The 27,109-nt window shown below is 46.2% G+C and overlaps 1 protein-coding gene across 1 annotated transcript in view; it reads right to left on the bottom strand.

Moving 5' to 3' along the window:
- Nucleotides 1-2,157: 2,157 nt before the first annotated feature.
- The window catches only part of GALNT12 (UDP-N-acetyl-alpha-D-galactosamine:polypeptide N-acetylgalactosaminyltransferase 12 (GalNAc-T12)), a 53,044-nt gene continuing 28,092 nt past the window's right edge, over nucleotides 2,158-27,109 (bottom strand). The window contains exons 3-11 of the mRNA XM_006886967.1: nucleotides 25,885-26,057; nucleotides 17,368-17,557; nucleotides 15,700-15,885; nucleotides 12,911-13,028; nucleotides 11,054-11,230; nucleotides 8,887-9,018; nucleotides 6,044-6,157; nucleotides 4,486-4,632; nucleotides 2,158-2,298 (exon numbers count right to left, since the gene is read on the bottom strand). Of these exons, the coding sequence (XP_006887029.1) occupies nucleotides 2,158-2,298; nucleotides 4,486-4,632; nucleotides 6,044-6,157; nucleotides 8,887-9,018; nucleotides 11,054-11,230; nucleotides 12,911-13,028; nucleotides 15,700-15,885; nucleotides 17,368-17,557; nucleotides 25,885-26,057 (1,378 nt within the window). The remainder of the gene's footprint in view (nucleotides 2,299-4,485; nucleotides 4,633-6,043; nucleotides 6,158-8,886; nucleotides 9,019-11,053; nucleotides 11,231-12,910; nucleotides 13,029-15,699; nucleotides 15,886-17,367; nucleotides 17,558-25,884; nucleotides 26,058-27,109) is intronic.

The following is a 27,109-nucleotide window of genomic DNA, read 5'->3' as shown; positions in this document are numbered from 1 at the left end:
CCACCTGCCTGTGGACGCACACACAGCCTCCCCGTGCCCCATGGGTTCCGTTCATGAGGTCCACCTGCCTGTGGACGCACACACAGCCTCCCTGTGCCCCATGGGTTCCGTTCATGAGGTCCACCTGCCTGTGGACACGCACAGCCTCCCTGTGCCCCATGGGTTCTGTTCATGAGGTCCACCTACCAGTGGACACACACACAGCCTCCCCGTGCCCCATGGGTGCTGTTCATAAGGGCCGCCTGCCTGCAGACACACACACAGCCTCCGCGTGCCCCATGGGTTCCGTTCATGAGGGCTGTCTGCCTGAACCACCTTCTACAGGTGGAGGGGCTGACACCCCCTACCAGGGCTCAGATTGCCTCCGCAGGATGGACAGGAGAATGAGGCAGGACAGATTTCCTCAGTCACAGGGGAGTGGGGCATTTCCCTGCATTTGGTCGGCTACTGAGAACATAATCATTGTGCTACTCAGGATCTTTTCTCACGACAATGTTGTTGTTCTACGCTGTCAAGTCAGAAGAGACTCTTAGCAGGCCCTCCAGCAGGTTTTCAGGGGCAGTAAATCACACAGGAGGAGGACTGCCCATCTTTCTCCCTTGGAGCGGCTGGAGGATTTGAACTTCCTACCTTCAGGTTGGCACGCTGTGCATCTGACACTAAGTGAAATCCTCCTCTGCTCTGTGGCATTTAACCTTCACAGCCCCGCCGTGAGCCATGCTACTACCACCCTGACTTCACAGATGTAGAAACTGAAGTACAGATCGGATAAGGCACACCAGAAGGGTTCACACCATGAAGACTGGAGCTGGTTTTGGATAATCATTTAAGTGTTCTCTGCTGGGTCCTGTTGGAGAGAGGGGAATAAGGGTGAAAAAGGGCCCAAGACAAAAGTTGATAGCTTTTAATCAAGTGCATCATGTGTCAGTTCTTATATCTGATTGGCTGCAAAAGATCTACAGAGCGCTCAAATCCCCCCTCCATTCATATTGACCTTATTAAGTTTAGAAAAATCTCAAAAGTTCTTTTGGGATCATTCACAAATCAGAACAGAGAGGAACTGAAGCAGAGACACTGTGGCACACAATCTTCGGGGGAAACATGTAAGAAATGATGAAACATTCATAAACAAATTAAAAAAACTTATAAAACATTAATCTTCCCTCTAACACAATTATGTGATCAAAATGACAATGACATGTTTTGAAGTGATATATGTTGTTAAGTGGTGTCCACTCAATTTTGAGTCACAGTGACCCCACGTGGCAGAGTAGAACTGTCCCAAAGGGTCTGCTTGGCTGTGATCTTCATAGGACCACGCTGGCAGGTCTTTTCCCCTGGGAGGATTTGAACCTCCAATCTTTCGTTGATCAGCAGAGCGCTCAATCGTAACATCACCAGGACTCTTGAAAAGTCACAGAGGTAATGACCAAAAGCAGCCAGCCACAACTCGGTTCGGCATTGCTAGAAGTCTGCCTGAGTGGTGGACGTTTATATCATTAGCACAGCAAATCACACTATCCCTTCAAAAGTTTCGTTCTTTGGCTAACATGAGCTCTAACTGGCATTTTTATTATGGTAGCAACACATAATCCAACAGCATTATTTATTAAATAAACTTAGCATATCCCAATGGCCTGAAGACATCGATACCAAGTCCCTAGTATCTGTCTCTCTATCTTGACAAAATCTAACCCAATCCTTGAGGTATCATCAATTAATGCAAAGTACAGTACATGAGTCTGGTTTCCATCTGTGCAAACATCGTCATACCTGGGAACCCCCGCAAACACTGCATTAAATATTTTTCCTTTTGCTAGGGGGAATAAAAGGCACAGCAGTAAAATAGACATCTTGATAGAAAAATATCGCAAGGTTTTAACATAGTACCAAAAGTTAACATTTTGTGATTATTCCTTTACAAAAGAGTGTCTTTTGGAAGTTTTGACATTTTAAAGATCACAGAACAAAGCTTATTCATATTTTCACCAAAACCAACATCATTTGCATAAACTGCAGAGTGAGCTCCTTACAAACGTGGAGCAGCCAGGTTTTGGTTGGACCCAGTCAGTCACTGCCCTGAAAAAGAGTCTCCACTGGACACAGAATCCATGATCAAATAGTCTCCTCTGATGAGCTCCCTGACATGGTGACATTCTAGGCCATGCGCTCCTTGAAGAACCACTTCTGGTTTTCTGAGTTGGTGCAGTCCCGTAAAAGTGGCATGAAAATGTCACTAAGAGGTTTCCTCTCAGCCTGAACGCATTTCTTGGTCTGGACGTGAAATATAGAACCATCCTACAAAACACAATAGACAGTGTCTTCTTAGCAGAAAGACAAATCACCCTTCCGAAAAACGTGTTTCTCCTTATAACACGCTCTTAAGCACTCAGGGATTGAGTGGGGTTACTTTAGAAGTACAATCTGCACTGAACAGAGACAGCTTCCAATCCAAGTATCACTGAGCCAGCTTCAACTCATGGCGACTCCAGTGTGTCAGAGCAGAACTCTGCATCCCAGGGTTTGCAAGGGCTGATTTTTTGGACAGTAGGTCACGTCCTCTGTGTTACCTCTATGTGGACGAGAACCTCCAACCTATCAGCTAGCAATGAGCACTGGTAGTGTTAGCCTAAAAAATGGTGTGCGTTTTTTGGGTGGTTTTTGTTTGTTTGTTTGTTTGTTTTAGCGATTTAGCCTCTGATCTCCAGCTACCTTAATCACAGGAACATGGTCTTGCAAACCAGCATCAACTGTGGGACTAAGATAAGAGAAAGACTACTTCCCACACTGAACACAAGATTTGAGGCAAGCAAGGCTTGTGGCTGCAAGACCCGGGTAAGAGCAAGACTCTTGTGGTGGAGAGACTGGCAATGCTATGGACAAATGGTGACAAGGTGTGACCTGAGATTTATTGCATTTGTGCTGGCCACAGTTAAAGTTTTGGCTGTTCTTGCCAGATGTCTGAAGGAGAAGCTGACTTACTTATAAATGATCTGAGGCAAACCTTGTTGGATGATTTGGATTTGACTGCTGAGCTTAAATCACACCCTGCTCTTATTGAGGATTGTGCCTTGAACTGTCAGACTAAAGCCTGGACTTGTGTTGTGAGATATTACTTGCCTCCCTGACTCACTTGCCTGTTAAACCCCATTGGTGGTACCATAACTGTAAGTCTGTGAGTGAGCGATGAATAAACAAACCTCTATTGCTGGGGCTCTAGAGGCACCACGGGGCTGGACTACAGGTTCTTTATCTGCTTTCTGCTCTGGGCAGTGAGGGGCTGTGCTGTTCTTACTCGCTCTGGCCCTTTCAGAAAGACGCTCATAGCCCTGTATACCTATGTCCTGTTTCCTCCTTTTTAGAGAGCACTTTAATAGTTTGCAAATGAGGCTCAGAGAAGCGGAGGAAATGATCCCTGTATCTGACATCACATCAAAACCTTGCTCCAAACCCCGTACCCTCCTCACAGTCTCTGGCATGCTCACACCCACTGTGTAAATCCATCTCGCTGAGGGCCTTCCTTGCTTTCCACCTACCCTCTACTTTTCCCACCATGGTGTCTTTTTCCCAGGACTGGCACCTCCTTCATGGGACCACCATGAGTCACAGTTGACTCAACAGGACCTGTCAACCACCACCTCACATCCTCACATTCAGATTATTTGTTTTACTCTTTTGAAACCTATTTCATTATTGGAAGCATTTGCTTACATTATAACCCACCACAGATGAAGGCAAGGGATACAGAACAGCCTGGGAGGGAGTACACAGGGAGGAGAGAGGCTTTCCTGAGTCTGGAGGCCGTGAGATGCTAACATCACTGCCCACTCGGCTCACTAGAGGCTCCTAGGACTTGCCACACATCACACAAGCACACCACGTTTAACGGTACTTTGCTCTATTGTGTGTCATAGTTACTGCATTTTTTTAAAAAACAAACAGAACATTTGTGGCACCTTGCTTCATATACAAGTCTATCAGCACCATTTTCCAACAGCACATGCTCACATGTTGATAAGTCTCTGTCTCATTTGAATAATTTAGACAGTATTTTTCCCACTGTGATAGTACATTCAACAGACCATAGTATCCTTGTTGTTGAGTACTGTCAAGTCAGAAATGACTTATCCTCAAGCAGGTTTTCAGAGGCCATAATCTGCACAGGAGGGAACAGACCATTCTCCTGTGCAGCAGCTGGTGAATTCAAACGGTATACCTTGACGTTAGCAGTGCAATCCCTTACCACTAAACCACCAGTACATAATTTTTCTATGTACTGGGAAATCAGAAATATGTGTCTGGTTTTCTTGCGATAGTTGCTTTACTACAGCGGCCTGGGATGGCACCTGTAACACCTCCAAGGTCTGTCGGGGCATGGCCTCCTCTCTCGGATGTGCTCACACAGCTCAGAGGCCAGCTGACTCTCACACATCCCTCCACAGCCTTGGGGGATGACTGCAGGAAGCAATGGTGTCCCTCACTCACCTCCTGCAGGATGAACTTCTGCTCCTCGGGGGGTGTATCCTTGCATAACTCCATAAGGAGACTATCTGATCCTGTGGCCACGGATACGCAGGACTCTGGTTGTTGGGTGTTGTAGCGTATTTCATTCTGAGATGTGTACTCAAAAAACTGAAAAGGGAACAGCCAATACAATAACATTACCCTCTGACGCTGAAAGAGGAAACTATTGGACGAGAAGCTGGGACCACTGAATGTGGGACCTAGGACCAGACAGTGTCCCCTCACCCCAACCCTGCATAAGTCAGTCTGAACCAATGGCCTCCTCCATGGTTGCACAGAGTTCTGATGATAGGTGCCCGTGAGTCACAACAACTGCGTGTGCCAGAGTCAAACCGCCTCGTGGGGATTCCAAGGCTGTATTCTTTAAGCGAATGAGACCTGGCCTTCTATCTCAGGTGCTATGAGGTCAAAGGTTTGAATCCACCAGGAGCTCCATGGGAGAAAGATTAGCAATCTCCTATCATAAAGATTTACCCCCTGGAAAGCCAATGTAGGAGCACAGGGGTACCACGAGTCACAGCTGACTTGAGGGCAGTGGTTTGGGGGTACAGCAGATTGCTGGGTCCTTCTCTTGCAGAGTTGCCGATGGGTTCAAACCACCAACCTTTTGGCTATCAACCAAGTGATTAAACACTGACCACCAGGCTCCTTTCACAGCAATTTGTTGGTGTTACATGCTGCTGATTCACAGCATCCCTGTGAGAGGGAGGGGAGGCGCCCACAGAGTAACCAAGCTGTCACCTTGGGATCACTGACATTTCGGTTAGCAATCAAGAGCCTCACCACTGTGCCACCACGGCTCCTCCCCGGCCCTCCAGACCACCTCTGCTGGAGAGCTGAGCAAGCGCGATACTGTCTCTCTCACTGGTCTGTGAGGCCTGGGCCTGTGCTGTGTCTGCCTCATTCCCTCTGCATCTAACCAACCCCGTGCCAGCACGGAACAGCAGGCTAAGAAGTCAGGGCAGTCCCAGCACCGGCAGCTGGGAGCCCCCGGTGGCTTTGACCAGCCTCTCCTTTCCCTCAGTCTCTCCCCACCGTGCTAAAAACAATGATGTGACAGTGAGTGCCTTGCAGACGGTCAAGTGCCATGCACAAGGAGACCCCAAAATCAAGACGTCAGGAATGATATTCCTTAAGGACTTCTAATAGCATAAATACATCAAAATACATGGAAACAATGGAATGTAAAGCACATAGAGATTATGACAATGGTTTAAAACATTATGTAAAATCTGTTCCTTTAAAAGATGAGAATAAATGATATCTGTGGCATCATGGGGGTGCTCCAGGTTCTGGGACCCAGTTCCTTTTCTACTTTTTCTATTTCCCAAATGTTTCTGTAATGAGCATGTATTATTTTTGTAATGAAAAACTTAACACCAAATATTTCATTGAAGAAAAGCCATGTAGCTTTCCTCTTCACCTTCCTCTTTGGAGATCGTGCTGAGAATTCACTGGACACTGAGCCCCCTGGATACCCCTCAGCGGAATAGGTGAGACCAAGAAGCAGTGGACCCACCTGGTTCTGGCCCATGCCGTGACAGTGGTACAAAGTGACATGGTGGTCAAAGTCTTGGTTTTCACTGGACGGGTTGTAGTCAAAGCAATATTCTTTTAGTCCTTTGTTCTGCAGCTATATTAATAATAATAATAATAATAATTTTAAAAATAGCATTAGTAATGCATTTTATTTAACTCCATTTATCCTAGGTGCTATTTCAACATGTACTTAAGAAAATTAAAGACTTGGCAGTGTAATGATTATGAGCTTGGGTGCTAGTCAAAAAGGTTGATGGTTTGAACCCACCCAGTGGAGACCTTTTTTCCATAAAGATTAAAGCCAAATGAAACCTATGGAACAGTTCAACTTTGTCACACGGGGTCACTGTAAGTAGGAATTGAAAAAACAACAACCAGAAAGTCAGAAATTATCTTTATTGCCTACATCTTCATTTTCTTGGACAGTAAGATAGAAAGATGACATCCAATAGCAAGAAGAGCACTAGCATCAGACTGTACACACTGAGTATCATTCCCCACTAAAAGGACAAGAGCATCTTGAGGCAGCAGCAAAGGACATGTCAGTGAGCACAGGGCAAGGTGGTTGGAAATCAAAGAAGTTACTTAAGCCCTTAACATGGGATCAAAGTCACAGAAGGCAACATGAAGAGGCTGCCAATGGCCAAAGACAAGGCAATTAGAACATCGAAACAAAACAACAGACTGAACTGATTGAAACACATTGATCACAGTAAAACTTATGAACAGACAAGGATACATAAAAAAAAAAAAAAAGAAAAAAAGCAAGGGAGTCAACAAATGAAAAAAACAACCAGACGCAACTTGAGGAAACTCAACAACTTTCATTCTGAAAACAGGCGAATTAAGAGAAACACTTAAGAATGTGTAAGGCCTTTCCTATATAAATTCTTAATTTCATGGTTAATAAATTGCCTCAGTTAATGAGGAACTGTTCTTCCTTACAAAAGAATCCCAGTAAATAAATGTGGAAGAAATTAAAGAATTGGAAAAGTCATCATTTGGCAACTCCATCTGGAAGTAATGGATCCAGGCAGTGACCGCCAGTGTCTACTGAACACATTACATGGAAGGCTGATGGCAAACTTTACAGTGGACGGTCCTGGCTGATGCTTCCTGAACCCTCTAATCAATCTTATTAATAAATCAGGTTGACCAGATATTACCTGTTTCCATATGACACAGCACAAACACAAAGTACCACCCACAAAGTGCTTTTTAAAAAAAAAGTCATCTTTTTATTAAATTTTTACTTTATATTGGCTTGCATACAAGGTTCACGTACATTGTGTTTCACATTATCCTTCCTTCACAACCACAAAGTATTCTTGCCTGACTTTAATCAAGCCTTCAGACCTGACTTCTTTCTTAAAGAAACAGGAGGAGAGGTGCAAGCTAAAAGGGACCACGGAGAAACAAATCTGTAATTCCAAAGGTATGTCTTTGTGCCATAGGGTACAACAGAATTCAACAAGTCAGTAGCACTGCAAAAGGTAAAGAGGAGAGGAAGACTTTAGGAGACACAAAAACAAAAGTGACTCTAACAATCAAACATAATGCTTGTGCCTTTCTTAGATGCCAATTCAAATTAGTCAACTACCGAAAGTTATTTCTGAAAAATCGAGAGAATGTCAACGAGGCTTATAGAGTCACAATATCAAGAAATTATTATCCTTGGATTAGGTATGATAATGACTCTACTAGTAATTTTGGAAGAAAATGTCCACATATTACACAGTTATGCATCCTAAAGTGTACAGCAGTGAAATGACATGATATTTAAGATTTGCCCCAAAAAGGAAAAGAATACAAGAGGATGGCATAAAGAAGAGAGAAAGTGAGAGTGGCAAAACCTGGCTAATTCAAGAATCTCAGGGGTAGGAGTCATTCTACAAAACTGTCTGCATTTGTTTGTGTTGAGTAATGAATACAGAATTTAGTGCATTACTGTCCTGTTTTGCATCTATCAATGACATTCAATCAAAAAAGGAAGCCAGTACTTCTGATCAGCAGGACATGGCAGAGCAAATCCAAGCAAAGCAAACAACACTGGACATTTTGGTTGTTCTCATCCAGGGATACTGCTTTTATGGGTTTTTTTAAAGGCTAGAAATAACCCCTTTATTCCCCACTCCTCTGGTGGCTTCGTGGTAAAAAGCTGCACTGCCAACCCAAAGGCTGGCAGTTTGAATCCACTAGCTGTTCCATGGGAGAAAGATGGACACTCTCCTCTTGTGAGATTTACTGCCTCTGAAAACCCACTGGAGGGTCAGCTATTGATTCTGAATCAATGGTACCAAGCATCTTCACTCCAGGGACCTCTGGTGTCCTGATTCATAGGCCACAACTCTCTGGCAGTTCAAATCCAGCAGTCACTCCAAAGGAGAAAGATGGACAATCTTAGCCCATTGTGGTTTACGGTCTCAAGAAGTCCCAGTGGAGGTCAGCTATGAGGCAGTTACAACTTCACAACAATAAGACAGTGAGAGATGCTTGCTCTGCCCTCATAGATACCAGAGCTATTAACTGATAACTATTAACTATTAACTGACCCGGCTATTGAGACTAGAAGTAATGTGATGATGTATCACGGAGACACAGAGAAGGAGAATGCCACGCACTCCTCGATTTCCTCATTCATAAAGGGAGTAGGTTCACATTTATCAATTCTAGACTTGAAGTTCGGCCACTCCAGGAGAAGGAAGAAAAGCAGATGAAAGAGGGAAGGCCAGAGAGTAGACAGCAGCACTGACAAAGGGCCTTTATTGCCCAGAATTTGTCACACAGACCAGAGGACATCCAGTCCCCCACAGCCTCACTTACCATCCCGAAGAAGCCAGGTCTGTCTTCAGGCACATGTAGTTCTGGATACACCGTATCCAAGAACCACCGGAAGTCCTTGCATCGCAGCTTTATGCGAAGGTCTCTCCTATCGGTCACATCTCCATAAGGCTCCTGGGAAAACAGCACAACGGCGAGGCCTGGCTGGTCACAGCATCTCCCAGCAAAGCGCTCTCCTCAATGATGCTTACCCATATGTTCATCAACAAGCTTTTATGCAGCTCTGCTCCGGGTAGAAGAAAGAGGGTCCAAAACCACCCTAGCCCTAGTTGCAGCACTCTTGTAAGGGAGTCAAGCACAGGGTCAGCCACTCTCCCGGGTGTTCTCGCTACTGGAGGGTGTGACCAGGTGTGCAAGGAAAGAGGGTCGTGTACCTGCTGATGGGGTAACCAAGCCCCGGGGTGGCACAGACACCCTGCATGTCTGCATCCTCATGAACATGGGATCTGAGGTCAGCCTGAAGCTCTGCTGGCAAAACATCAGTCATGTGCACCTGCCACGGCTTTCCGAGGGACTCCTAACATCTCAGCGTTCACTCCCAAACACAGGTACGCTTTCTAGAAAGATCCAGGCGAGGAAAACCTCAGCTGTTCAATATATTGAAACAGAAACTTATACTGATGGTGGGAAGAGCAGAGTGCTGCAGTAATAAATATTTGCGACATTGACACATGGACAGATAAATATTTGCAGACACTGAGACATGGACAGAACCAGTGATAAGAAAGTTTTAAGGAATTAAATCAAGTGTCTATTTCATAAGGTAAAAAAGGCAGCTACAAGAATATTAACTGTGGGGTGGGCAGGGAGAAAAGTGCAACAATGAATGAATGGAAATCCAAAATCTCTAAACTTTCATGAGCAGCTGAGTATATAACAAAATGGCAATACTAAACTATTTTCATAAACTTTCCCATTTCTGCTTATCTCCTAGATGATCCCCACGTACTGAGAATCACCACATCCTCAGCTGCAGCTCCAGAAGGGTTTTAACACGATCACTGTGCATTCAGGCAAAAGGTATACCTGGTGACCTCCTTTTGAACTGTCAGTAACACGAATTAAAGGGCTCCAGACAAGTTTCCAAAAAAAAAAAACAACAGAATCATCTTGGGAAAAGTGCAGCCACAGGGCTGTCTGGAGGAAAGGATGGTGAAGCTTCACCTCAAATTCTCTGGGCATGCTGCTAGGAGAGGCTGTTCCTTGGAAAGCAGCATCAGGCTTGGGAAGGCAGAAGGCCAGCAAGAGAGGAAGAGTCTCAATGAGAGGACTGACACGATGACGGTGGCCATGGGCTCAAGTGTGCCAGAGGTGAAGAGGATGGCACAGGATAGGACGGGGCTTAGGTCTGTTGTTCACAGGGTCGCTGTGAGTCCAATTCAACTTGACATCACCCAACAACGACAAGAGACAAGGGGACAGAGATGAGCAGGTGTTCCCACACACAGCCTTAAATAGAAGACACTGAAGTAAATGACACTGAGCTCCAGAGAAAGGGGGAGTCAGCGGCTGGGGGGTGGGTTGTGCAGGGTGAGAGGCTGTGAGTCAGGTCATCAGGGCAGGCACACTGCAGTGGACAGGCGGAGGCTGAGTTCTACCCACGTCAGCCACAGGCCTTTGGGCAATCTCTCTTGCTCTGAGCCTTGGTTTTCTGAACCATAAGATAAGAACTTTCAAGTTACCCTGCAAAGCTGTTGTAAGGATTCAGGAAAGAGATTGTCATTAAACGGTCATGAGAGAGATCTTGGAGTGAACCTCTTAGCCTGGGATGTGGCTCTCTTAGTTATGCAAATGTAGGCAATGGGGTGCCCCTTCTGAGGACAGTGGCCCTGGCAGGCACAGCGGCACCATGCAGGGGTAGAAGACTAAAGTGCATCTGAAGTCCAAGGCCTCTTCGGGGGTAAAAAAGAGTGGGTCATTCCATAGTGCCCCCATATCAGAGACAGAACAAGATTCTTGGGTCGAGAAGCACATCAAGTCACTGAGAGATGGGCCTGAGCAAAGCCAAGGGCTTTCCGGTCCTTTCTTCATGAATGCCCACTTACTGTCTATTTCTGGAATTAGTCACTAGGACGGGGAGGCCAGGATTAGTGGTTTTGTCCAGACCAGCCCAGGTGGACCACGCTGAGGGTGGGAGTTGGGGGCTCACCAGGCGGGCGTGGGGGTTACGATGGTAGTAGAGCTCTTTGTATTCATCCATCCACACTTCGGCTGCACGGACACTGTTGGCCAGGGCCTTGTTGCGGGAGTAGGGAGCTTTCTTGGGGAAAACATGGCCAACGTGAGAACATGGGTGTATCTCCAGGCTCCCACCGCACTGCCAGATCTGCACATGGAACAGAGAGAGAGAGACCAAGCTGAGTGGAGACGAGGAGACTGGATCCAGGACAAGTCACAGCGACCACCTCCAAAGGGTGCACACTCCATAGACAGGAGGCCACCCACCCAGGACACTCAGAGGTCCAACGCCAAGAGAGGAGCCCCGAAGACCTCGACACTGTAGAAACCAGCGGCCGAGCCCATGCACCGAAAAGCTCATGCACTGGGCCCACAGGAGGGGCCTCACTCGGGACCCACTTACTGTTAATGTGCAACACGGGCTTGGTTACCTGATCTCCTAGCCACAGAGGATAGGAAAACAGCAAGTAAGAAGAGAGCTTTGGAAGGGGGAGAAGGAAGAGCTTCTAGAGGTCACCTAGAGAAGAGGCAGAAAGACCATTAAAAGCACACCCTACAACGCCACCAGAATTCAGGGCCGCAGCTCAGTCTAGGGCAAAAGGCTGTGGCTTTCTCACTATCCCAAAGACAGTGCAACCAAGCACAGCATCTGGAAGTCATCACAGAGAGCTTGGGTCCTCAGTGGAAAGCCAAATTCTTGTTTATTCATGTCTTTATGAGGGCAGGAAACCATGTAAAATGTTACTGAAAATGTTCATTTTCTATTGAGAAGCATGAACATTTACCAACGGTTTTGACACTTAAGACGTAATATCTCACTGACCGGAAGATCCACAGAAAGACTAGAGGTTTCTCAAAGAAGGACCCGTGGACCCAGTCCACTAGAATCTGTAGGTGGGCTTGTTACAAAAAGCAGATCGCTGGGCCCCAAAGCTGAATCTATCCAATCTGGACATCCGCCTTCATAACAAGTTTCCTAATGATTCTTAGATGTGTCAGAGTTTGGAAGTCACTCTGTTAAACAAAGAGGCATTTCCTAAGTACAAGGATACCTCAGAGATCATTTCAGACTCCATTAAAGGACTGGGGAAAAGCAAATATCACAATAAAACAAAAAAAATATGCAGGGTTTTTTCTTTTTTTTTCTTTTTTGTTTCTTTTGTGTTTCTCAGTACATTTAAAAGTTATGCTCCTTTTGTACTACAGTGTATTAAATGAGCAGTGGCATTATGAAAAAAATGTGAAATATTGTGAAAATTACCAAAATGTGACGCAGAGATAGAAAGCGAGCAAATGCTGTTGGGAAAAAAACAACAATAAACAGAGTTGTCATAAACCTTCAGTTTATAAAAAACCCACTATCTTGTGAAGCACAATAAAACAAAGTGTGCTTGGAGTTGAATAAAAGGCGACTCCAGAATACAGTATTAGGAAAGAGGGCTCTGCATTTTAGTCCATCTCTGCTGTCAACACACCGTGTGACCCTTCACCAGTGCCCTGTGCTCTCTGAGCATCAGTCCTCTCCTCTGTAGAAGGAAGGGAGGTGACTTTCAAGGCCTTTAGTGGCCCCAAATTTGTCAAAAGTGCATTGTTAAAAAGCTGAGCCAAGAACCCAAGCATGTCTTTACTGTGGATGCCATTATACCCTTCAGTATCAGTGAACCAACTCCTGCAGGAAAGAGGAGATGCCACCCCGCTTTCGTAACAAATCATCCCAAATACAGCAGATGTCACCCAGCTTTCATAGCAAATCCCCATCACCCCAAACAAAGCAGAAGGGAGATGACAGATCGAGCAGGGGTCCACAAAGGAAGACAAGAATACTCACTCTGAAGGAGAACTCGATGTTTTCTCCTCCCCAAACTTCCATTCCTGTATCATAAGACCCGAGATACTCAAAATACTTCTTACTCACAGCAAACAGCCCACCAGCCATTGTTGGAGACCTGGAAGAGTGTGGGGGCCCATGTTTCAAACGCAAGTGTAAGAAAACCCTCAGAGTTCGCTGCACTGTCTTCAGCCACAAGCTCTGTATTCTGTGCACCTGTCTCTCACCTCCCCGAGGGCCTACTCTGTGCCAGGTGCTATGCTGAGGCTGGAGACAGAGACAACCCCCAGTCCCTGTGTTAAGGAAGCCACTAGAAGAAGGACAAGGGCAACAGGACAAATGCCTTACCTGAGGTCAATATGGGGGCTGTGGGGACTAAAACGACAGGTAAAGAGAGGTCAGGGCTAAGCTTTCTGGAGCAGCTGAGGATGGGACAATGAAGGGTACTTAAGAAGAGGTATGGAAATGAGACTCTAAAAAGACAGACCAGCAAAGGAAATGTTCTTGCTGGACGCCACTGAGTACCACTCATAGCGACCGCATGAACAACAGATCTGAACCCTGTCCTGTGCCATCCTCAGAATCTCTGACCCACTCAAGCCCACTGCTGCAGTCTGTCAATCAATTTGGTTGAGAGTCTTCCACTCTTTCACCATCCCTCCACCTTCCCAAGCACAATGTCCCTCTCTAAGGAATAGCCTCTCCTAGCAACATGCCCAAAGCACATGAGACGAAGCTTCACAATCTTTGCCTCCAAGGAGCACTCTGGCTGCACCTTCTCCAAACATATTTATTTGTTCTTTTGGCAGTCCATGGGATACTCAGCACTCTTCTCTAACACCAAAGTTCAAAGGCATCAATTCTTCTTTTCTTAAAATATTTTTTCTTTTAAAACCTATTTTTATTAAAGATTGAGACATTGACTTTTATTTTTAGATTTTAATGTTCAAAGTTCATCAAAGAAGTGAAGCTGGAAAAGTAAAATATGCATAAGCAGGACTGTCAGCACAGAAGGAACTCAATTTTTTTCAACTGCTTTGTACTGCAGAAATTTTAATACTGCAAAGTCAAACTTAGGAAGTTTAATTTTATAGATGACCTCTATTCTGCAGTCACCCCAGCTGTCCGACTCCTCACAGCACACTATTACAAGCTATTCTCATATTTGAACACTTTATATTAAACATTTATAGATCAAAGCAATAGACCGACAGACATCAATTCTTTTTCTATCATCCTTAGCCATCAAACTGGTATCACTGCTCCTCAATAATCGGGAGAAAGTGAGGTCATGTGCCCCTAAAGCATGACAGAGGTGGAGCTGTAGAGGCTGTGGCCAAGCTCAGGAACCCTGATTCTGTAGGCGAGCACTCACAGACGTAACTCAGAGGCCCGGCAGCTAAAGATCACTAAGGGCAAGTTTGGTTCTAAGGTTCCCTGAAAGTCAGTTCCCCTCCTGCTTGAGGCTGCCTCCGCAGGACCTGGAGACAGCCAGTGCTGGCCGTGTTTCCTCCCTCCTGGCTTTATGAGAGTCACGGCTCCTCTTACCACACAGAGAACTAGCTGCAGGGTGGCACACCACCGAGATGTGGGCGCAAAAAAGTTTGAGCATGACATGGGTAGGAAGATAACATCAAGAGCTTGAAAGCTTAAAATATTTAAATTCCTCCAGCCACTCTCTGGGCTGTGATAAAGTATTAGCTTTATCTGCATACCAAGCTCTGAGCCAAAAGAGAGCTAGGCAGTAGCATTCTTCTTGTGAATTTTATCCTTATGATTTATCCCTAAAATTTTATCTTTAAACTCTAGGAAGTAGGTGGTGGATATGATCATGTCTATTTCATAGATGTGCAAACTGAGGCCCAGGGTTGTCATTATGGGAAGGAAAGGATACTGGCCACCCTGTCTCTGAGCACATGTACAGAGGAATGGGGTAATGGCTGTCTCATGTACGCAAGATAGGCTGGATCTGTGACCTTGTATAAGAACCTCTTCTTCTGTGCCTCAGTTTCCAAATCTGTTCAGTGAGGTACTGGACAGGATGATTTGGAAGAGCTCCTACAGAAGCCAGGCTTCATCTTTAATTCCTCTTTCCCTGACTCCCCATCCAGTTTCTCCCAATTCTTCCACCTGAACTTCTCTGGAATCCACCATTTCCCTCTATCTTCTCCTCTATCATCTAGTCTAGGCTGCTACTGTTTCTGGATAACTCAATCTGAATGACTCAAAGCTTCCCACTGGGGTCTCGACCCACAGCCCTGCTTCTTCCAGGCCCTGCACCTGGCATCCAGCACTAATTTTAAAGAAAGCAACATACTCAGATCCCTTCCTGCTCAGATCCTCACTCTGGCTTCCACTGTCTCCCATGGCTTGGCCTTGCCCACTTCTGCAGCCTGCACACCATTCACTCATTCACCTCTGGCCATGAGAGGGTCATCTCACCGTCAGGACCCAGAAGAAGTACTCAGGGCCCAACTGCCAAATGCTGAATGCAGTTCTAAGCCACCATCACCAGTTCCAAACACCAGCAATGAAGCTCAAACCTTGACTTCCACCTATCTGGCTCTTCTCCCTCCCAAATGCCTCTGAATTTGGAAGACAGACAAGAAAGGCCTGCAACATCTTAATAATGAGAGCAACTGACCCTCTTCTGCTCTGACCCAGACGCTCCAACTAGCCAGAACTGGATCTTCCCCCTAGGTCCATCACTCCCATTCAAAGGACCCACAAGTCAGCCAGGCTCCATGAGGCACATGCGAAGACGAATCACCTAGAAGTTGACCTCTGACCTGATGACATCGATGGGGGACTTCATTCGTATCCTCTCCCGCTCGGGCACCACGTGCCACGTGAACACCAGTCTCCAGTCGAAGCCACCGATCTGGGGCTCTCCGGCATTCCCCAGGTACTCGAAGGTGTCCCAGGTGATCACATCAATGACTGGGCACACCACTGCAGACTCTTCCTCGTAGATCCTGAAAGCACCCAGGATACAGTGTCTTTCCAGGTGGATGGTCAGAGGGACAACAACTGGAAAATTCGAGCATGGGTTTTCCTCACCCTTTAAAGTAGGAAGGAATAGGACCTAGCCAAGAAACACCTTGTTATCCCAGGTGTCTGTAAACGGGCAGGGGGGGAACCATTTCGGCCTCAGTCTGAAAAACCCTAGCCTCAATCAATATACCTGAACTCCTCTCCAAAAGTCAAGACATGCAAAAATAAAAGCAGCTTTTCCAAATAGAAAGCAGGTTTTCCACTACTCAGGATAAAGTTATTCACTCACAGTGGACCATCTTTTTTTCTTTTTAATAGTGTACCATCTTAAAGTCAAGAAATAATTTCCTCTGTAAGAACAGAGGTGCACTAAGACCCAAGGGTCAGCTCTGAAGTTAAACCTTATTTGCTATGTGACATTAGCTAAGTCATTCTGGGTTCTGCTTAAAGAAAACACACCAAGATGTGTGTTTTCTAGGGCTGTGAGTCACACAATTGACAGTGTTTTTCGTTGTTGTCCCTTCTAAGTTTCTACAATCTCTCTTTCATTGCTGTTGAGTTGGAACTGACTCACAGCCCACCCACCAGTGGCTTTCAATGGCTGTAAATCCCATATGAGGAGACTTCAACTTCCCATCGTTCTCCCACAGAGGCGCTAAAACATCCGAAAGGTGTGGCCTTTGGGTTAGCAGAGAAACTACCTCCAACTTCACCACCGGAGCACCCTACAGTAAACCTGTATAATATACAACAGGACAGCAAGCACACAGTGCCTTCCAGATGCTGGTATGTTCTAAGCACTTCACGTTAAATCAGTCAGTGGTCCCAAGAGGAAATGAAGTGGCTCCATCATGACTCCACAGAGTACTTGCCCCATGGAGTATCTGAACTCAGGGAGTATTTGAATCCAAGAAGTACTGAGCCCCAGAAGCATCTAAACCCAAGGAGTATCTGAACCGGGTGCTTGGGGCCCCAAAAGTGTCCCTATAGAACCACTGCCTGAGTGTCAATGATGTTGTTTGTTGTTATGTGCTGTCGAACTGCTTGCAAGTCAAAGTGAACCCATGTACAACAGCCCTAAACCCTGCTCTATCCTGTGCCAACCTTATTGTCTCTGACACACCTACCCCCATTACACCAGTCACTGAGTCAATCTATTTCATCAAGGGTCTTCCTCTCTTGCACTGTCCCTTCACCCTCCCAATATGATGTTCCTCTTCATGGACTGGTCCCTCCTTGCAACATGTCCAAAGCATGTCAGATGGAGCATATCAGAATCCTTCCCTCCAAGGAGCAGCTTGGTTTCATCCTCTCTAGGATGAACCTCTTTGTTCTCTTAGAAGTCCATGGTATATTCAAAACTCTTCTCCAGCACCACAGCTCAAAGGCATCAATTCTCCTTCGATCCTCCCTCATTGAGTTATTTTAATCTGTAGCCCCATCCCATCTGGTGGCTTACCCACCTTTCCAGAAGTGGCTCCAGCCATCCTTCATGGCACTCACAGTGGCAGTCTAGGAAGGTCAGCACATCGCCCTTGGCCACAGACGCCCCCAGCAGCCGGGCCCGCACCAGGCCTTCCCGCTTGTTGGCGCGGAGCAGGCGCACTTTGGGTAGGCTGGACAGCTCGGTGGCCAGGCGCTCCTTCAGATGCTCTGGGGAAGAACAACAGGGCACAAGCATTACCTCAACATCACGGCAGAGAACCTCATCCTCGGCCACATCCTCGCCTTCTGGAAAAGAAGGCCAAGTATTGTGTATGCCTCCTTTTCTCTGGCATTCCAGGTGCCCTGCATGGATAAGTATTCTGCTATGAACTGAAAGGCTAGAGGTTTGAATCTTTGCAGTCACACTTTGGAAGAAAGTTCTAGCAATGTACTTCCTAAAAAATTACAGCTTTTGAAAACTCCATAAAGCAAAGTTCTGCGCTGATATACATGGGTTCATCAGGAGTTAAAACTGACTCAGAAGCAACAGAGCTTTCTCTTTGGTTTTACCACCTGGCACGTCCTTTCCTTAACCACAGATAATGCTAGAGATCCTCTGAAGACTGGGACACATTTACAAAGGTACTGAATAAAGGTGGCTAGGGCTGAGAGGGTTCTAGAACTTCTCAACTTGGAAGATGAGGGACAGGAAAGACTCTTACTTCAACACCTCAAGAGTGAGAGCAAGTGATTCTCTTTAAGCCTTTTGATCCCCCAAAAAATACACAGTCTTTTATCCACAATTTGTATTACAGTAGTAATAATGCTAGCATAACTGCTCGCAAGGGCACACTACAGTTTACTCAGTACTGAGACAGGAGTGGCAGTGAACAACAGTCAAAGTCAACTGTCCACACTTTAGTCTGTTGTACTGTGGTGACTTGAGCATAAAGTCATACTAGAAGTTATGTTCCCAAGTATCAGCAGGGCAGCCTATAATGGCAGGATTATGGGAAGCTTCTAGAATAAGACAGACTAGAAAGAAAGACCTAGCAATCTAATTACGGAGAAAAAAAACGGCCAGTGAAAACTTTATTGTCAGTAGCACAGCAATGTTTTATGCCAGAAGATGAGACCATCAGATAGGAAGGTATTCAAAATACGACTGGGTAAGAGCTGCCCCCACTCCAACTAGCGGTGACTGTAATGATGGGCATTGAATAAAGCGTTAGAACCTTCCGTCGCTGATGTGGAGTGACTCGAAGTAAGAAGCAGCATCTATCAGTAAAGACACAGATAAACACCTGATGGTATAGAGCACAAAGCCAGGAAAATCAGAAATTGTCAAAAATGAAAGAGGGCACTTGAAGACTGGTTTAGTGGGTGATTTAGTGAGCGGAAATGGACCACTTCTGGTCGTCTCAAGTCAGACAAACATATGGTCTGCTATACTGAGAATGACAAGTTTGCATTTACTGTCTAAAAGAACATTTCAAGATCAACTCTGGAGTACAACGCTATCAGTGATAGGATAGTATCCATCCATCTATGACAGAGCTCTGGTGGCCTAGTGGTAGAAGCTGTGCTGTAATCCCAAAGTCAGTTAGTTCAAATTCACTAGATGCTCCTCAGAGAAGGACAGGCAATCTCCTCCTGTGTGATTTACTGCCTCTGAAAACCCACTGGGGATTCAGCTATAGGCTGGTTCCTACTCAACGGCACACAACAACGAGAACGATCAGCTAATACAACTATTACTCAAATTCAACAACTACTATTCATCAACTCCTAACTCCAAAAATGAAGAATTGAAGAATCTCAAGATTTTTTTTTGCCAATTTATGTAGTCTGAAATGGATCAAACATGCAATCAAGATGCACTGATACTTACTGGTGATTGAAATGTGAAAAGTAGAAACAAAGATCAGGAAAAAAGTATGACCTCCGTTAACAAAAGGACAGTAGAGATTGCAAGCTGGAATTGTGAGACATCAATAATGTAGTCATTGGAAATATCTGTTCTCATCAACATAAATAGCGACTGCATACATGGACCTCATCCGAGGGAATACATGGGAATAACTTAATTATATCTGTAGAAAGCGATGACAGAGCAGCTCAGTATCAATCAGATCAAGGCCAGGGCTCCCTGTGGAATGGTCATCAATTATACAACAGGAATCACATGTAATTTCAAGGTGAAGCTGAGGAAAACTTAATCAAGTTCATGAACGAGGAAGCAACATCACGATAAATAGAAAATACTGACATTACAAAGGATTTCATTTTAACTGGCTGCACTACCAAAGCCAATGTAAGCATCAATCAGTACATCAAACATTGTATTACACTACGCAAATTCAGCTACAAAAGACTTCCTGAAAGTGTTAAAAAAAAAAAATAAAGCAAAGTGTCATTTAGAGACCTATGGTGTGCCTGGCCCTTTCAATCACCCATATGCATGTAAAAACTGGACAATAAAGGAAATGAAATAACTGAAGCCTATGAGTTACCGTGTTTGTAAAAAATATCAAATCCATCCTGGGCTACCAGAAGACAGAACAAAACTATTTTGAAAGAAGTACAATCAGAACTTCCTAAAAAGAAGTGTGGCAAGACGTTGTCTCTTATCTTAGAACATGTTTTATCAGGAGGGATCAGTCCCTGGAGAGGGATAGCAGGCGTGACAAAGACCAGGAAAACGTAGAAAACCATCAATGAGACAAATAGGCAACACGGCTACGTGAACAGACCCAAAGACGGCTGTGACTGTGAGGGTGACACAGGCCAGACAGTGTTTCTGCTGTTCATAACCGACCTGACAGCAACTAACAACACAGTCCTGTCCGACGAGCTGCACAGTCCGTGTGGCACGGTGGTGAAAGCACTTAGCTGCTAACTGAAAGGTCGGTGGTCCAGCCGCAGGAGCAAAGATCCGTGATCTGCGCCAATAAAGACCCTAGCTTAGGAAAGGCCCTGGGACAGTTCTAACTACCCTCTAATGTCACTACGTATAGGAATCATCTGGATGGCATACAACAAGTTTAAGAGTAAACTGATTTTTATACAACTCACTTAAGCCTCATAATCCTATGAAGCTACTACAATCTCACTTTATAGATAAGGAAACAGGTCAGAGACGTTAAGGAACTTGCCCAGTATGACAGAGGAAGCAAGCTGAGTAAGGAGCAAGGGTTTAAACCCAGACATTCTGGCTCCAGAGTCCACAGGCTTTATTTACCACTGCCTCCCCCAGCTCTCCCATGCATTTTCTCATCCTTAGTAAATAGATTTTAAAAAACAAACAGGAGGACACGCTTATCCCATTTTGCAGATGAGGAAACAAGAACTAAAATATTTAAAGAATGTGCCACAGCCAGGGCAGCCTCCGCAGGCCCGGCTCCACGGGGCCTCTGGGCTGGAGTCCTACCTCTGTGGATGGTGAGGTGAAGGCAGTGAGTCAAGGGTGTTTCCCCACATCAGTGTGAGCTTAGTCTTCAAGTCTTCACCCAACAGTCAAAGGGAAATTACATACAGTGTCTTCTTGGGTTGCTTAATAGTTTGTGAAAATGTGTCCCTAAGTATCTTTAACAGTCATAAAACATAATATCTAAGTGGAATACAAAATTCATTGCCAGCGAATCTGAGCTGACTCACACCTGAGCCTCTCTGGGGTTTCTGAGGCTGTAAATCATTTTTGGTTTTTTTTCTCTCCTCTCAGTCACTGGTGGGTTTGAACCACCAGAGAGGCAGGGGCTTTGGGTTAATAGTGCAGCTCCCTGTGGACTGTGACACAAAGGCAAATACTGTATGATCCCACATCTGTGGAAAATGTACAACAGGGAAATTATAACGCAAAGAACAGTGGTAACAAGGGATTGGGGAGAGTAAGGGAATGAAGAGTAAAAGGAAATAAAGAATTATTGTTATTATAGACCATAGAGTCGGAACTGACCCCTAGCTGACCCTCTGGTGGGTTTTCACAGGCAGTTAATCAAACAGGAGGAGATTGCCTATCCTTCTCCTGTGGCCTCGAACCATGTGCCTCTGCAATTGCAGCACAGCTTCTTGCCACTAGGTCACCAGAGGTCTCTTAAAGATTATTACTGGATGAGTATTTGTTAAGAAATTAGGTGACAATCCTTTTCTGATTCATAAGCATGATGACTGGGTGTTCATGCTTCTATATGACATGTGCCACCATTGAAGCCTTGTTACAACACAGGTGCACTACCCATCTGACATGAAGGGGAAAAAAAGAAGTTAAATGACTGTGACAAAAAACTCTGCAGAAAAATTCCACCAAGAATTAGCAGGAGAAGTGGCATAAGCCAGCGGGCCAGCACAGCCCTGAGCTTTGTGAGTAGATGACAGTCCCAACAGTTGACAAATCAGAGCAAATTAGTGACTCTCCCTAAATCCTGACAGTAGACTGTGTCTTAACTAGTCTCAATCCATTTGATGTCTCTCCTATAAACACATGCAAGGAGTCCTGGTGGTGCAAGGGTTAAGAACTCAGTTGCTAATAAAAATCCAGTGTTTCTAATAATCTGCTCCCATAACAATGACCCAGGACCCCTGGGGACAATTCTACTCCATCATAGGAGGCTGTTATGAGTTCTTATCAGACTCAAGAACATACAACAGAGAATACAGACAAAAACACATAACAACATGTGTGCATGTTCACATATGCACGCACACACTCAACTGGCTAACTTCATTTGATCCTAAATATCATGATAAACAAGCTGATGGCAGGACTGGGGGGGTAACTCCTGAAGCTGAGTGTATTCACTGTGGTGATTTGTGCACACACACACACAGCCTCCCTGCGCCCCCGGATTCTGTTCATGGGGATCCGCCTGCCTGAGCTGCTTTCCACACATGGGAGGGGCTGACACCCCCCCTCCTGGAGCTCAGGATGACTCTGCAGGAAGAGCAGGACTTGGAGGCAGGACAGATCTTCTCAATCACAGGGTACGTGGGGCGTCCCACATGCTCCTATGTGTTCCCATAGGCATGACGGGAAGGCTCAGCCCCACAGCCTCTTCCTTTCATGAGAGACCTGAGCTGGGGGCCAGGAGGTCATACTTCACTTCCACCTGCTGCTCTTTGGTACCGTCAAGTCGGCTACAACTCACAGTGAGGCTGTGGACGAACAACTGGAAACGTGGCCGTCCCCAACCCCCACCGCACCCACTGCGCAGTCCAGTCCCTGTGTCCACTCATCGCGTTGGAGGTCTTCCTCTTTTACACTGATCCTCTCCTGCTGAGGACTTACTAAATCCCTCAAGATAAAATGGATAATCTGATCACTGTTTCTCAGTAACTACATCCAGGAACTATTTTTATCATAGTTTAGCTGTTTAATAAAGACAGACGGGAACACAGAGTGGGAGCTATACGCCAGATACTGACCTAACACATTACTCACCTTACAGTATTTTAATCTTTACTATGATCTACATGGCAGGAGCCATGACTGTCCCGTTATGCCGTGGGAGCTGAAGCCAAGGTTGAGACAGGTCAAAATACTTGCTCAACCCACTCTAAGTGCTGGAGCTGGAATTTAAGTCCATGCTGAATGACCCAGAACCGGTGCTTCTAGCAACCACTCTAAAGTGTTTTTGCACAGATACACTCAAACAAATCCATTCGTGAAGAAATGTTAAAAATAATTTTCGGCCAGCACCTACTTGGTGCCGGCTGTTGTCCAATGTTTACCGGATACACGCTGTCACTCGTGTCTCACTATGACTCTCTGAGACAGGTACAGATGCATCCACTTCTCAGGAAAGAAACAAAAGAGAAAGCAACCTGGGTTTAGGGTAAAGCTCCCCCTGGACCAGGTACTTTGACTTTAAAAACAAGTGCTCTCAAAGATTTACCACATCAATCCCTCGTGGGCTTAGCATACCATCTCAAAGACTGCTGGCCATCTCTTAAAGCTCACTCTCTTCAAATCTGAGCATATGGTCATCCAGGATAAGGATTACATTTCCTAGCTGTCTTGCAACTGGAGTGACCCCTTGACCAAGTTCTGCACAAAGGAACGTCAGAGAACTTTCCGGCAGTATCCTGAGATGGTTAAGGCTCTCCTCAACTTTAAACTTTTTCTGTTGACCTGGGTGAGCGGCTGGCAGAGAACCAATGTAGACCAGGCAGATCCAGTCTAGAGAAGGTGAGGCAGCAAAGTCAAAGGAGCCAGGGTAACCCTAACAGTCCTGAGCTCCCCTATCAGTCTAGACCTCTTAGGCCAGATGTGGGATGTGAGAGAGAAATCGTTTCTATCTTGTTTTTGACCCACTGCTGTTCTGAGTCTGCATGAGGGCAGCCAAACATAGACCCCCAGCAGTGACTGAGGCGCGGGCGCTGGGTCACAGCAGCTCCATGAGTGTCAGGGGAGACCTGTGCTCCACAGGGTTTTCAAGGACCGATTGTATGGAAGTCTATCACCAGGTGTTTCTTCTCTGGATCGACTTGAATCTCTGACATTTCCACTTGCAGTAGCTCATCCAGGGCCTTCATATGCTGGCTGGAGCACAGACGGCCCAAGTTTTGCAGACAGACAGCCGGCCTAATGCTGAGACAGCAGGTGCCCAGCAAGTAGGTGCCACTTTTCTTCGGGGTGGCCCGGGTAGTAATTTGGTTTGAAACAACCTCCAGCAACTAAGTTAGGCCCAGCTCAACCTGTGGTTACAGTCCAGACATCTCCCCTCAGGTAAACAAGGTGGCCCCCAGAGTCAGTCACCCCAGATTGATGGGTGCATTTCCTATTATTTCGCTGTCACTGCTAACACCAGCCTAAGCCATGTGTGTGGGCATCATGGTGGTCCCTGGACCTCACCCTGCTTCCAATCTCTTGTTTTTCATTGGTTTGCTTACAAAGTTTGTATACATTGTGGTCCACACTATTCTTCATTCACATTGCGTTTCATACAATTATTCATATACATTATGTTTTATAAAACTAATCCATCTTTACCCATCTCATCTCCCCAAAACACAGGCTATTCTCCACAGAGCAGCGAGATTGATCTTCAGACTGCTCCGCCTTCAGATGTCCTCTCATGGGCTCCATCAGATTCCGTTCATGGCTCAGCCCCTACTGTGGCCTCCAAGGCCCAACGTGACCTGTCCCTGCCCACCCTGTACTATCTCTGTTGCTGCTGGTGGAGCTCTGCTCTGGAGCCTGTCACACTGTGTGCGCTCTCTGCCCTGGAGCCTGTCACACTGTGTGCGCTCTCTGCCCTGGAGCCTGTCACACTGTGTGCGCTCTCTGCCCTGGAGACTGTCTGTCACACTGTGTGCGCTCTCTGCCCTGGAGCCTGTCACACTGTGTGCGCTCCCTGCCATGGAGACTGTCTGTCACACTGTGTGTGCTCTCTGCCCTGGAGCCTGTCACCCTGTGTCACTGTCTGCCCTGCAGACTGTCACACTGTGTGAACTCTCTGCCCTGGAGCCTGTCACACTGTGTGCACTCTCTGCCCTGAAGCCTGTCACACTGTGTCACTCTTTGCCCTGCAGACTGTCACACTGTGTGTGCTCTCTGCTTCTGTTCCAGCTGTTCCCTCACCTTGCTGGCTCTCCCCAAGATCTCTGTTTGCCAGTCTCCTTCTCAGCAATTACATCCTTAGCTTAAATTTATCCATTTAGAGAGGCTTTTTCAACCTTCGCCAACTAGTATAGTTCCTGTTCCCTAGTCTTCACTCTCTTTCTCACCTGCTCCCATATTCTTTCATAATACTTTCTACTTGTTGAAATATAAAATATAATAAAACATAAGGTAAGAGAGGACAATCAATCACTTGGGGCCCAGGCCAGAGTCTTCTAACGCTGCCTCCTCACTGCACCGCTCAGTCAGCCAGTCTTCAACCCTGCCGAAGTTACCTCCCCAACACCCACTTCTGCCAGGATCCTCTGCCACCTGGCCATATCAGCAGCCACTGGCTTCCCCAGCCAGCTCCACACATGAGCTTGTGCACCACTCTCCACACACCAACCTGTCCATCACTCTTTCTAAAGAATAAAACCCTCCTTGGCTCTCCTAGTCTTAGAATAAAATCCAAACTCCTCATGCTAGTATCAAAGACCTGCCCGCTTCTGCACCCACCCAGTCTTGTCTTGAGCCACCTACCAGTGCAAACAAGCCATATGGTTTTGTTCCACCAAGCCTCTTCACATTTGATACCTTTCATGTGAGATGCTCTCCCTCAATCTTTCCTGCCCAGAAAATTCTCCAACCTTCCACAGAGAAGCCAATTATCACCTCCTCTGTGAAGTCCTCCTGACTACCAGGCAGAGTCAGTCCCTCTCCTGTGTCCCCTGGAGCACTGAGTAACAGAACCCTGGTCATCATATCTGCGCCCCCATCAGACCCTGAGTTCTACCAAAGAGGTATTCTCATCTGCTCGTCCTCAGAGCCAAGCACAGAGGGATGCAAGAAGTCTGTCTTTACCAGGCTTCTCCTGCCCCTCCCGTGTCACCATCTCACCTCATCATCATCCCCAAGGAGGGAAGGGCTCTTACGAGAACTCATGTTGGGGACTTACCTCTATCACTGTAGTCATCAACAAGGATGACTTCCTCCAGAAGCATGTCCGGTGACGTCTCAAGGACACTGTAAACTGTCCGCAGGAGAGTTGACCAGGCTTCATTATAAAAGGCTATGATTACAGATGTAGTGGGAAATTTATCATAATTCTCATACTTCTTCTCCATGCACCTGCAAATACAGCACAGCTTCAGAAATCAAGAACTATTTTCCCATTCATGAAGGAACAGATGAACAATGGAGCGTACATACAGGGGAATATTGCCCAACAAGAAGTAATGATGAATCTGTGAAACACCTTATAACACAGGTAAGCTGGAGGCCATCATACAAAGAGTGAAAGTAATCAGGGGAAAGGGGCAAGTACTATATTAGAGGGAGCAGTGTCCTAGAGGTAAGAGACTGCACTGCCATCCCAAAGGTGTGCGGTTCGAATCCACCAATTACTCTGTAGAAGGATGGGCAATTACCTCCTGCCTCTCAAAACCTGCTGGAGGGTCAGTCAGCTATGAGTTGGTTCCAATTCGATGGCACATGACAACAACCACCATAAAAAGTAATAAAAGAAGGGTAACTAGAAAACCCAGAAGAATGACTGTTGACTGTTCAGCAGGTCCAGGCTGGCCCTGAGGACGGACCAAGGTGGGGTCAGTGGCCACAGGAGAGAACAGCCCATCCAAGGCCATGAATCATGATGGACACAGACTGTCCCATCTTTATCCTGAGCTGGGCTCAAAACATCAAGCTGTTAGCAGCTTGTGTTTTAAACACTGTGCCACCAGGAGTCCTCCACATCAAAATCGCCAACAGAAAAGAATGATGATGGGGAGAGCCAAAAACCATAAACAGACTTCATTTCGCATCCTCTCGGCACGTCAGGAGGGGTGATGACTTGGCAAAGGACATCGTGCTTAGAAAAGAGGAGAGTCAGAACAAGTGAGGCCGACCCTCAATGAGAGGGACTGACAGGGTGACAGCAGTGACGGGTGGGGCACAGCCACAGTGAAGAGGGCGTGGATTGGGCAGGGCTCGTTCTGTTGTGGTGTCATCCTGGGTCTGCCCTGAGCTGGCTGCTCTCACTCGGTTACAGTGCGGGAACATCACTGCACTCGACAGAAACAGGATGTCACAGCATCGCTGTATCCGACTTTCGCTGAGAACAAGTGCATTAAGTGACTCTAATTCTTCCCTACTCTCTGCATGCGTCTTCCAAAGACTGCAAA

Source organism: Elephantulus edwardii, unplaced genomic scaffold, assembly GCF_000299155.1.
Source record: "Elephantulus edwardii isolate Elephantulus edwardi_28Jun2011 unplaced genomic scaffold, EleEdw1.0 scaffold00052, whole genome shotgun sequence".
Lineage (NCBI taxonomy): Eukaryota > Metazoa > Chordata > Mammalia > Macroscelidea > Macroscelididae > Elephantulus > Elephantulus edwardii.
This window is presented reverse-complemented; position numbering and strand designations above follow the sequence as displayed.